The sequence below is a fragment of the Physeter macrocephalus genome, chromosome 9 (assembly GCF_002837175.3).
Source record: "Physeter macrocephalus isolate SW-GA chromosome 9, ASM283717v5, whole genome shotgun sequence".
Lineage (NCBI taxonomy): Eukaryota > Metazoa > Chordata > Mammalia > Artiodactyla > Physeteridae > Physeter > Physeter macrocephalus.
Window position 1 is genome coordinate 11,454,597 of NC_041222.1, and position 12,994 is coordinate 11,467,590.

Consider the following 12,994-nt stretch of genomic DNA (forward strand, 5'->3'; position numbering starts at 1 on the left):
AATGCCCCTCGATCTGGGTTTGTCTGATGTTTCCTCATGGTTAGATTTGGGTTATGCATTTTTTTTGGCAGGAATTCTACGTGAGTGCCGCTGGTTCTTGCTGCCTCACATAGGTACATCATGTCCATTTGTCCATTAACTGGTGAAAGATAGATCCCGTTTTTACCTCTGTGCCTCACTCTCCTCATCTGTTCGTGGAGATAACTCAGGAGCATAACTGAACAGTGCCATGGCTGAGCGGTCATTTCAGACATGCTCCACCCACTTGACAGTTTTGCAAATACAAGCCACTGAGATCACGTCGTGATTAGTTTTGATCGTTACTAACATCTAGGATACCTAATGTATTCTGGCACTCAACATTTTTTCTAACCTTCATACAAAATATGAATATGTATATTATTATTCCCATTTAACAGTTAAGGAAACTGAGGCTCAGAGACAGTAGTGTGATGTGTTCCAGCTCGCATGGCTGGAAAGGGGCTGAGCTGGGATTTGAGCCCAATCCGGTCTGGTCCAGAGCCTGAGCCCTGCACCATGCCATACTGTCAGCTAATCCCATTCGCAAGTGTACCTCATGGCAGAAAGGACAGATTAAAGCCTCCTTTGAGGACCTCCAGATGGAATAATGAGAAAAACCAAGATGGACCAGCTCCTGCCATCTTCGTTCCTCTCCCTCCTTCCCCTGGCCTGGGTTCTACTCCCTTCTGAGATACAGGAGAACTAAGGTCAGGATTGTTGCCGTAGTTGGGGGCGTAGCCTGCTGGACATGGGGCAGCTGCCTCCAAAGCTGACTTTGTTCCCTTCTGGCTAGATAATGCTGTTCAAATGAGATGACTCCATTCCACCCCCACCCAGGGGCCTGAATTTCCCTATGTATGTTAAAGTGGAAATGAGCTGGGACTAGAAATAATAACTACCTTGTGTTGAGTGCCTAACACGAATTAATGCTTTAAATCACCCTGTATGTTAGGTACCATATTTTGCCCATTTTGCAGATGAGAAAACTGGGGCTTTCATGGTAGCTAAGGTCACAATATGGTGAGTACAGAGCAGGGATTCCTACCAGATCTAATTGCCAAGACTGGATGAGATCTTCACAAGGATGCTAGACTTTCTCGAGGCTTCATAGGATGGCAGGTGTATGGAATAGGTTTTTGAAACATGCGGCACATTTTACTGCGTTTGCTGTTGAATCCATGGGCGGGTTGCTCAGATTTGGCCTTAATTCTGATATTTGCTCTGGGCCATCAGCTTGATCCCTTCTCTTTTGATTTGCCAGCCTTGTGTCCTGGGCCTTCATTCTTTCTGGCTTTTCTTCCCTGGGGGACTGCTAAGGCCTCAAGTACCTGTCTCTCTGGAGGCTTCACCATGACTTGCAAGGACCTCTCTTAAGGAAATAAGTTGATGCCACATCTTCCCAACTTCTTTCTTTGTGGGGGAGGGGAGGAAGAGGTGGGTAAGGTAGGAAAAGAAGAAAATTCCACAGTCAAATCAAGCCAATTTAATGAATCTGCCGATTTTGGTTTTTTGGGTTTTTTTGGGGGGCGGGAGGTTTTTTGGCCGCATTGTGCGGCTTGTTGGATCTTAGTTCCTGGACCAGCGGTTGATCTCAGGCCCTGCCGGTGAAAGCACTGAGTCCTAACCACTGGATCAGCAGGGAATTCCCGAACCTGTCGATTTTTATTGCAATCACCAGACATTTCCATGGGGGCAGCCAGAGCACTGTGGGCAGAGCCCGGCCTGAGAGTCAGACTGGGCTACCACTGGCTGGGTTGGGCAAGGACTTGAGCCTCAAATTCCTCACCTTTAAAATAGGGGTGATTGTACCTTCTCTGCCCATCTCAGAGATGTAGTGGATCAAATAAGAAAATGCTGCCATCTTGTTTAGTAAATTGCTAAGAAATTGTATAAGACTGGATTGTGTGGTTCTCTCCCATCATGTAGAGACTTAGGCAGCCTGAGTCTCCCAGGAAGGGGTTTCACAAAAGAGCATTATTTAGGCTTAAAAAAGAAACTCGGCTTGAGGAAGAAGACACCATTTTGTGAAGTCCCTGCCTTCATTCTGTTCCACACTCTTGAGAACCTACTGTTTCACTCTAAAGGCATCTTCTTCACCAAGATCAACCCACAAGATTTTAGCTAAGACCCAGGTTCTGTTTCAGACCCAAAGGCTATTTCTGGGGCAATTCCTGTCTCTCCGTTCCCCTCATCTGCCTGTGACACAAGCTTGACATCTACCTTGCACTCTCACTTGACAAAATCTCAAAATCTCACCATTCTCAATATCTGATTACCTCCCTGCCCAGCCTACCACACCCCCTTCCCTCAGGGATGGGTCTCCGGAGTCTCTGTGTGTTATGTGATGGCATTTCCCTTGTTCATCAGTGATTGGCTCCTGGTGGCATCTGAGCCGATGAGCTTGGCCAACCACATTCTCTGTCCCAAGAAGTTGGACTGGAACACAGAGATACCAGTCAGCACCTGTTGGCACTGAGGCCATTTTGACTGTGTGCCCAGAGAGGGAGACAGCACCCACCTGGAGAGAGGTGGGAAGGAAGCGGGGCAGAGAGACAGACAGAATGAATTGGAGCTGAGATGTCCGGAGACCTGTTGCACAGAGTGATGGAGAGAGGAAGCCTGGTTCCTGATGATTTTCTAGTTCCTGGCTCCAAACCTCTGGAGGTTTCATTTCATTTCCTGCCCTTGGGTACCATGATTTAATTTAATAAAATAACACTTTTTTGTTAAGCAAGATTTTGTTCCTACTGGTTACAACTAAAAGAGTGTTGATAAGACTGGTAGGCTTACCCCCATTTTACAGAGACAGAAACTAAGGCATAGCGATTAAGTCAGGAGCCCAGGGTCACACAGCTAGTCAGTGGCAGAGGCTGGAAACTCGCGTCTCTGATTCCAATAGCTGACGTGTATGGAGTATTTTCTTTATCCTAGGCACTTTCTAAAAGCTTTAAGTGTATTATCTCATTTCATCCTCAAAGCACCCCTACTGTCAGCACCACAGAGATAAGGGGAGATTGAGCTGTCTGCTCAAGATCAGGTAGCATTCGAGGGCCAGAGCCAGGGCTGGGTGGGACCCAGGCTGTTGACTCCACAGCCTGGGCTCTTAGTAATTAAAGCAGTGTTGGTTCTGGGGGAAGTGGGCTGGGGATGGAAGGGGTCAGAAGTTTCTAGAATTTGATAAACACGGGTATGTCAAGCTGAATCATGGACCCTTAGAGTATAGGTAAGCCCTTGGAGGTCCCTACTTGACTATGTATCCACCTAATGTAAGTGTCTGTTCCCAGCAGCTCTGACCTATGGTCACCCTGTCCCTGTCGTATCGTGGTGCCTGTTCCATCATTGAGCAGGCCTCGTCCTGCCCCCGGGCTCTCACTAAATACTCCCTGTCCTCCCCCCAACCCCATCCCTGCTTGTGGTGAGTCTACTCTTAGTTAACCTCCTGAACAGCGATAAATCACAGCTCTGCGTGACTGATGTTTCCACTATGGTTTGGGACATGTGTGCGTTCATTTAGAAACCGGATTTTGTCAGGAAGATATCAAGCCCAGTCTTCGTCCCCTGAGCGTATACCCTTCGTGGCCCAGGAGGGACAGAGTGAAGAAGGGACAGACCCTCCAGAGCCAGGACCTAGATGGAGGACACACCTCCCTCCCCTCAGCGGTGTTAAATGCACTCTAGGCTCTCTGTCGGGATGTGCCTCATGGAAGAGAAGGCCCAGTTCCTGTGACTGTGGGTACTAGAGAAGCAGAAAAGGCTTGTGGTCATTCCAGAAAGAGAAGGCTGAGAAGGTCCCGTGAGTATTTTCCAGGCCTTAGGTGCCTGAAAAATCATTCCGGGTTGGGGGTCACTGACCCTTTTGCGAAATCGGTGACAGTCAGAGATTTTCTTCCCCAGAATGCACACGTAGAGATAAATTTACTCAAGGCATAAAATTTCTTAATTCATGGATCCCCAAACCTATTTAAGAATCCCTGATCTAAAGAGACTCTGCCATCCGATTAAGACCCAGAGAGGAAGGATGCTTCCACTCAGCCTTCCTGCAGGATGTTATTCCTCTTGGAATCTTCACCGACCCCCCTGGGGCTAGGTTAGGTCCCTTCTCTTGCCCCTATGCCTGTGCATTTCGCTGTTGGCACTGTATGACAATGGCTTTTCAAATTTGGTCCTTAGACCACCAGCATCAGCATCACCTGAGGACTTGTTAGAAATGCAAATTCTTGGTCCCTACCCCTGACTGGTTAAATCAGAAGTCTGGGTGGGGCTCAGCAATCAGTGTTGGAACCGGCCCTCACTGCGATTCTGAGGATCGCTCAAGTTTGAGAAGGGCTGCTGCAAGCAATCCTCTTTTCCACTGTGCAGCTGCCCTACTAGACACAACATGCCTGGCACATAGCAAGTGCTCAATGACTATTGCATCACGTTTTCCTGACTCCCAGGGCAGGATTTTTTCCCTTGGTACCCCATGGCTCTCAGCCGTGGTGACTGAGACTCAGTGTTGTTTTGGATCCAGTTTTTTTCTGTTCCAGGGCCTTAGGTCAGGTGTGGCTCCGCTAGGCAGAGTAGGGGGTCTGGTCTTGAGACAGGTGCTTAGAAACCTTCACACAGGGATGGAGCCAGAGAGACATCACGCATGGAGCATTTCCCTGGGTAACAGGGCCTCAGCCATCTGGTGGCTGAGGGGCAGACAGGCCTGGGGCTGCCTGGCCTGCACGTGTGTCCCGGGCTCACAGGAGCCCAACACTGCCAAGCTCCACAGGCTGCCCTGCTCCCCTCGGCGCCTGCCCTACACTAGCCTTGGCACAGGCTGCCAAACCTTTGCCAGGGATGCGCTTGTCAGGCTGGCAGGGAGAAAAATGGCCACTTTTTATTTTCAACGACTTTCCAGCTTTGGGGGTAGTGGGGGAATGGTTCAGAGAGTCCTCTCACTCTCGTGTGTGTTTGGTCTGGAGAGGTGTGTGTCTCTTAATTCTCTGCCTCCTGTGTAGGGCTAAATTTCTCACATGTTCATTCTTTAGGGAGAGACAGTGTCTTCTATACAATCCCTTAGTTTCCGGACATTTAAAAACTTTTCTAGAGGGTGCAGGGAAAAGATTTCTGTAACTCTTCCTGTCTCATATTGACCCGACTTCTTAAACATCAAACAAAACAAGACAAAACAAAACAAAACACACACACACACACACACACATTTGATTTTTTAAGGTCGGGGCAGAGAAGAGATACCTGTTTACTCTTAATTTCCAATGCTTTTATTTTTTAAAAGTATCCTTCTATTTTTCTCTTGGGGAGGGGTAAAGAAAGATTTCTCTCATCTCATATATACGCAGTTCTTCAAATTTTTATTCTAAAAATCAATCAGTTGTGGGAGATGTGGGGCAGGTCCTTCACACTATTAATTTTTTTAAAAAATCTGATTTTTTTGGAGGTTGAGGAGGAAATGGGGGAAAAATCCCCTTTAAACCTTCCCGAGTTACAAGAAGGCAGTTCCCAAATTTAAAAATAATCTGATTTTTTAGGGTGTTGGATAAAAATATTATTGTTTATTTCACATAGAGTTTTGCAAATTTTTCTTTTTGAAATCAGCTTGATTGGGGGATGTGGGTGGGGCGTTTAACCCCCCCTTAACCTTTTGCCCTCTGGTCTTACATGGGGCCAGTTCTTCAAACTTTTATTTTTAAAATAAATACGTTCTTTAAAAAAAATTGACAGGAGTACAGAGAAACATTCTCTTTATCCCGCATTTCACATAAAAGCAGCTCCTCAAATATTTATTTTTAAATTCAATCTGATTGGGGGGGGCTAGAAAGAGTCCCCTTAACCCCTCCTGTCTGACATAGGGCTAGTTCTTCAAACTTTTATTTTTCGATTACATTAGATTTTTTTGGAGGTGGTAGGGGCAATAGGAATATCCCCATTGAGCCTTCCGATTCTTCCATAAGGCCAGTTCTTCAAACTTTATTTTAAAAAATCAATCTGATTTTTTGGGGGGTGGAGGGGGTAGCCGAGGAGTTCCCATTAACCCCTTGTGTTCCGTCCAGGGGCGGCTCCCCAAACTTTTCTTCCGACGTGAAAATGACCTCTCCGAGGGGCTGGAGAGCGGGGGCAGGGCAGGAGGGCGCCGGGGGGCGGGTGCGGGAGGCGCGGGGAGAGCGGGGCGCGGCGCGGGAAAGTTTGGGGGGCGGGTGCGCCGCGGCCCGGGGGGCAGGCTGGCGGGCGGGAGCGGCGCGCCCGGGGGCCGGCCGGCTTTGTGTGGGGGCGGCGCCACTGCGTCCCGGAGCCTAGAGCCGCCGGGAGCCGGCCGGCGGGCGAGAGGGCGGAGGCGGCTGCAGGAGCGGCGGCGGCGGCGGCGGCGGCGGCGGCATTGTGCGCGCACCAGCAGCCCGGCCCGGGAGGAGCAGGACGCGCCGGGGCCGCCTCCTCCCGCACGGACCCATGAACCAGCCGGGCGGCGCGGCGGCTCCGCAGGTACGACGGGGGGCCGGGGGCATGCACAGCGCTGGGGACCCCGGGGGGCCGGGGCCCGGGGTGCTGCGCCACTTCATTGCAAGATTTGCAAAATGCAAAGTGCCTGGGCACGTTTGCGGGCTTTTTTGTGGGCGCAAACGGGAGGGTCGGGGTCTGGAGAGCCCCCCCGGGCGCCGCGGGGTGTGAGGAGGGTGGGGGTGACGGGGGGGACTTTTCGGGCCCCCACCCGGCGCCCCTTCCAGCCCCGGGCTCGGACCGGAGCCCAGAAAACAAAGCGGCGAGAGAACAGAGCAGCCATTTCAGTTTGGACAATTCACATTTTGCAAAAATACAACCCCTTCCAGCTCTCCCCCCTCCCCCCTAAATTTGCAATTTCCCCCTGACCCTCTGTGCGCTCGGGGTCCCTGTTGACCCCCCGGGAGGTCTTTCCCCCCTGGTCCCCTGTCTTTGCAACAATCTTTTTTTTTTTAGGCCATATTTCCCTTTCTCAATTTTTTTTCTAATTTTTCTTCAAACGGTAGTTTTTTCCCATTAAAACGACGCCACCTAGAGGATACTATTTTGTAAATAAAAAAAAATTAAAATTGAAAAGAAATATTTTTTATTTCTTATTTTTTCAAAAGTTTGCTCTGTAAGACAGTGGAGGGGAAAGAGATTCTTTTTTTTTCTTTTTGGGGGTGACAATTTTCACTTTGATCTTTCCAGGAGTATAGGGACAATTTTTATTTCTGAAGCCAAATCCAGATAATATGTAAATGAAAATTAAGCTGGAATTTGAATGAATTTAGTTTTTGAAGGGGAGAAAGCAAAAAGCCTTCTAAAACCAAAGTCAGTTTGGCTGCCCAACTCATTTTAGTTTGAGAAAAAAACTATTTGGGTTGAGGAAAGGAGGGAAATTGTTGAGTTTAGGGGAAACTGGGAGAATTGGCTTTATTGAAGCAATTAGAAATTGTACTTCATTGTAATTTGGAACTTGTTTAGCTCAGCGGGCAAAAAAGACTAATTTTGCCATTTGGCAATATTTAAAGTTTTTCTATTTCCAAGAAGGAAGGATTTAAAAGAGAAAATAGACCCTAAAATGTTGGCTTTGGACACACCCAAAAATTGTAGGTTTTAAAAAAAAATTTTTCATTTATGTTTTACTGCATTTGAATCCCAAGGTTCTAAAGAAAAACAGAAACTGGAAAAGTTAGAGTGAAATCCTGTCTTTTTTTCCCTGCATTTGTTGGGTCTTGTGTTTTTTTTTTTTGTTTTAATGGAATAATTAAGACTGTTTTCTGATTTTGTTTCCTGAAAGGTCTAGGCATTTCTTTTTTTGTTGTTGTTTTATCCAGAAAATGTCAGAAACCTTTTCTGAGCAATGTTCAGTGGAAAAAAAATGTAAATTCATTACATTATACAAATTGAGTAGCCCACAGATTTGTAGGAGAGACCGCCATTAAAATAAGATATGCATAATTAACATTATTATGAAAAAACTAACAGTGGATTCACAGAAGCTCATTTTTTATGACATGCAACTGAATCAGTTGATAAATACAAGGGTTGAGGAATCCTTGGTAGGAAGAAAATTTTCCTTTCTGTGTGCTTGCTCAGTCTTCCAATTTGAAAATTTTATTATTGAAAAAAAAAATAGCCAGATTGGTTTCAGCCTCTTTGATTGTGATGTGGGGTTGGTAGTTCATTAACATTTGGTATTTTTCACAAATTTGATTACTTTCAAATGGGGGGAAAATCCATTAATCTTGATCATTTGGGGGGGGGTCTGTGATTTTTTTGTTTTTAAAAGCACAAATTTTACTGACTTAAGGAAAGATAAAAGAGGGAGGAACAGAGAGGAGATGAAAATTCTGATTTTTATCCATCTTCTCTAGTGGAATACTTACTTTGCTGAAAAAATGGGGGTAAAACACCAGCTGATTCTAGTATCAAAATTTAATTTTTTTTTTTTAAGGAAAAAAATCAAAATATAAACAAAAGCCAAACCCAAAGGTACTTGTCTTTGGAACATGAAAGCATATGTGCAAATAGTATTTGATGTAGTTTTTTGGCCTTCAAAAGAATCAAATAAGGAGAAACCACCCCCCCGCCCCAATTTCTTTTTTTTCTTTGGGAAGACAAATACTGACTGAATTGAAATTTAACAGAGGAAAATAAGGTACCTACCCAAAGTTGAAGGGTTATTTGCGATAAATTAGTATCTGAACTTGCTGGGGATTTTGCACCAAAAAAGAAAAAGTTCTAATTTTTCTGTCTGAAAGGAGGGGAAAATATTGTTAGCATTTGTGGAGTGGGATCTTGATGGGACCTGATGATGGGTCACACAGGGCTAGGACAGGAAACCCTATCCCCTTTCGCCAGTCACCAGCTGGTCTTAGAAGAAATTATGGCCCCAGTCCATGGATTCCCATCCCTGTTTTTTGGAAATTCAGTTTTCTAAAGGGATACAAATTATGTGAAATATATTTGACAGTGACAGAGGTTCGACATTACCCATCAGCACCATTGCATTTGGGAGATTTTTACTTTTTTAGTAACAAAATCCTTCAGGGCTGACTGGCCACATTCTGACATTTGGAATGAGCTTTTTTTTTTTTTTTTTTTTTAAATAGAGCGTAATTAAAAATTTTTTCTCTGTTGAATTATTTAGGCCGATGCCTAGGACGGTCAAAGAATTTATAATTTCCAAGGGCTCTGGAGGCCTCATGAGACAGTAGGGCCAGCTTAGCAAGTGATGGAGGAGAGCTGTGCCCTGGACTGGGGAGGGGTGGGTTGGGCACCCTTACCGGGCATCTGAGAAAAAGTCAGGATTGTAGATAACAGGTTATTTCTGGTGCAAGGAATAAAAGTATTGCAGCACATCCCTCTGTGTGTCCTGGATCTCCTGACACACAACTCAGATGCCTTCATTCCATTCTATTGAAATTTTGTTGTGTTGTCTACGGTTCAAAGGGAACTCCTGGCTAGAAATTGAAAATCATCTCTGTTTTGTAGGCCTGTTTTTTCTTTCTTTCTTTTTTTTTTTTTTTAATTGGTCATTCGGATCATGTTTGTTGTTAAGGAAATAGAGGTGCATGATGGCACTGTTGGGGGCGGGGTCAGTTTTCTTTTGTTTCTATTGGCGTCTCTCAGGATTGAGACCTGACCTGGGCCATACCTCTCTCACCTCCTATCATGGACGGAAGTGTGACCAGAAATGGATATTTCAGCTGATTTTTTTGTTAGGCCATGTCTGTTCACCAAACTCTTTTTTAATATTGGGCAAAAAATCTGGCAGATTGGACTTGAGGGGTGGTAATTTGATGATGGGCTGAGTTATTTTGGTGAAAGATCATTTATGCTCAGTTTCACAGAGGAGACTCTTATTAATGTTTTGCTTTTCTGCCTAAGGAGGGTTTTTTTTTTTTCTAGTAAGGTTTGAAATTTCAAGGGCTTGCTTTATAGCTTGACTTTGGACCAAGCTAAGAAGAAGGGTTTGCTTATACTTTCAGCCCTGCACAGAGGTGAACTTGAACAAGGGCTCTTGCTTTTGCAGAAGGAAAGCAACAAAGGTGGCTGGTCAGTGTAAGCAACAAAGATGGCTGGTCAGTGTAAGTGTGACCTCTCTCTGGTCCTAGAAAATAAATAGCCAATGGTTTGTTTCATTTGAGAAACAGAGTTTTAAAACTCCTCCATTGTCAGACACAATTTCCCTGCCCCCTGCCCCCACCTTTGACTCACCTCTTGGCTTGCTGCTTCCTCTGACCTCAGAATCCTCATGTCTTCTCCTTGGTGGGGTGATGAGAATTTCCTTGTGTGTTTCACTGGATGTATAGGCTGATTTTTCATGGTCATGGTGAAATTTGGAATTTTTTTCACGTGTCTCCTGCCTGGTGATGGCAGGTGAAGTGGCTTTGTGGGTACACAGGAGCCCTAGCTCTCCCAAAGTCTTGCTGTATGACCTTGGACAAACCACTTTTTCCTTCTGAGCCTCAGTTTTTGCATTTGTCATATGAGAGCTTTGGATCAAAACAAAGATATTAATAAATAGTTTTCTTCTCTGATTCTGACTCCAAGCAATGGGCTACAGCTGCCTGGATCACTGTGTTGAGAAGGATTCTGAGGTCACATCTGGACTCCCATATTCTAGATAGTGGGGTACAGTGATCAAATAGCAGTGTCCATCACAGAGTGGGGAGTGTGCCTCTTAGTCACCATACCCAGGCTAGGCAGTGAATCACGACCCATCAGTGGGTTGTAAAATCAATTTAGTGGGTCACAATCAGCATGAAAAAAAAAAAAAAGAATGGAATAAAATACAGGGGAACACAAACTAGCAGAAGCATAGCTATGTATTGAAGGTAAGTGTTGTCTCATGAAACTTTAGTTTTATTTACATATGCCGATGTATGTGCATGATAAATGTAAGTCCCACCGTGAGTCACGGTTAAAAGAGTTTGACAGATACTGGTCTAGATGATTGACAGTGATGTGCTCCAAGAACATCGCATGTTGCTGTTTACACTTCATTTTCTTATTTATTATCCCAGTTGACTTTCACATGAACCCTGTGGGGTAGGTGTCCTGGGCCACATGTTTCATCCCCTGGTTGAGTCTGCCTGAAGGGCCAGCTGTGAAGGAAGTCTCAGCTGCATGGCAGTCAGGCACACACTTCAGCTTGTTGGCCTTGGATGAGACGGGAAGGACAGGTGCTATGTCTTTCCACAGTGAAACAGCATCTTTGCCAGGTTCTGTGGCTGGAATGGAGACGTTAAGTAGCGTGGGATCCCTGTCGTGGTGGGAGGGAGAGCAGCCCCAGTTACTTTCATTCCTCACTTTTACTTCAGATTGCCAGAGGAATTTTTGTGGAGTTAAAGAGTTCATGCTTGTGCTATATTTAAAGTCCAATCAGACTCTGAGCGAATGTCTATATATTTGTGTGTGTGCCCTTCCTAAAAACTCTAGAATTGCTGTCTTGGTCTCCTCATCTTTTAAATGTGTCAGGCCAGCACTGTCCAATCGAAATATAATTCGAGTCACAAATGTGAGTCACGTATGTCATTTAAAATTTTCTGGGGAATTCCCTGGAGGGACTCTGTGCTTCCACTGCAGGGGGCACGGGTTCAATCCCTGGTCTGGGAACTAAGATCCTGCATGCCGTGCAGCATGGCCAAAACAAAACAAAACAAAACAACAAAAATAAATAAATAAATAAATAAATAAAATAAAATTTTCTGGTAACACTTTAAAAACGCTAAAAAGAAGCAGGTGAAATTAATTTTAATAATATAGTTTATTTAACCCAAAGTATATCTGCAATGCTATCATTTCAGTATTCATTAATATAAAAATTATTAATGTGCTATTTTACAGTCTTTCTTTGGGGGGGGTATTAAGTCTTTTCTGACTAGCCACATTTCATGAGCTCAGTAGCCACATGTGGCTAGTGGCTTCTATATTGGATAGCACAGGGCCAGACCAATGTTCCATCTCGTTGTTGTTACTGGGTGTCCTCAAAAGGTTATGACACATCTTTGAAAGCTCTTGGTGTTTGCTGGTGGGACTTCGTTCTGAACCCTCGATGCTCTGAGGCATTTCAGCCCGTAGTGGTGATGCGTTCCATCCATTTAGCCTCTTCTGGCTAAAGTGGTCCACGCCTCCCTTTTATTTGTCCCAAAGCAGTCTTCTGCCAAGGTTAGGCCAGAATGCTTTAGTTAAAAGTGACAAATGATGGCTAGCAACTCCAGAATGTTGTGTCTCAGCATGTGTGCCGTTGAAGTCAAGAAGTACAGGAGGCTGTCGTAGGAGGTGGGTTTTAATAAAGTATTGCCTGAAAGAAGGATTAAGATGGAAGAAGACAGCAGGTGGGTAGGACCAGAGTTGGGGTCCTCGGGGTGGCGGGAGATCCAGGGGCAAAGATGGTCTGTCAGTGAAATCCATTTCTGAATTGATTGTGCAACCACCATGAAATCCCCCTAGGATAGGCCTTAAGTTAGAAGCATAGAAAATTTCTGACACCTCCCCCAAATGGTGAAATGGAAAGGTGGTTTTGAGGTCAGCCAGACCAGAGTTTAAAATCCAGCCTCATTGTGTGGTTGGCGTTATGTTGCTTTGGGAAAGTCACCTCCGGTTTTGGAGCCACAGCTTCTGCATCTGGACAAAGGGGGGTAATAATCTTGACCTTGAAAGGTTGTTCTATGATTAAATGAAGCAATTCATGTGTTGCATCCAGCCAGTCCTTAGAAGGTTGTCCTTAGAAGGTGGTCAGTATATGTCAGTAATGCCTGACCCAGTGGTCTCCATTTGGGGAGACTGAGTCCCAGTGACAAGAGTTTTGGTAGTTCTGGAAACTTGATGACTTATCTTTAATAGGCAGAGTTAGGTAAAAACAGAAAATGTACACTTTTTTGGTTGTTGCTTTATTTTAGAACAGACTAGGATGAGACATCCCTTGGACCTTACACATCTTTCTTGTCAAAAGTGGTCTCTGGGCTTCCCTGGTGGCGCAGTGGTTGCGCGTCCGCCTGCC

At 45.2% G+C, this 12,994-nt stretch overlaps 1 protein-coding gene across 1 annotated transcript in view; it reads left to right on the forward strand.

Moving 5' to 3' along the window:
• The first annotated feature begins 6,423 nt into the window (after positions 1-6,423).
• Positions 6,424-12,994, forward strand: part of ZNF618 (zinc finger protein 618) — a 187,857-nt gene continuing 181,286 nt past the window's right edge. Inside the window, exon 1 of the mRNA XM_055087371.1 lies at positions 6,424-6,486. Within this exon, the coding sequence (XP_054943346.1) occupies positions 6,454-6,486 (33 nt within the window). The 5' untranslated portion in view covers positions 6,424-6,453. The remainder of the gene's footprint in view (positions 6,487-12,994) is intronic.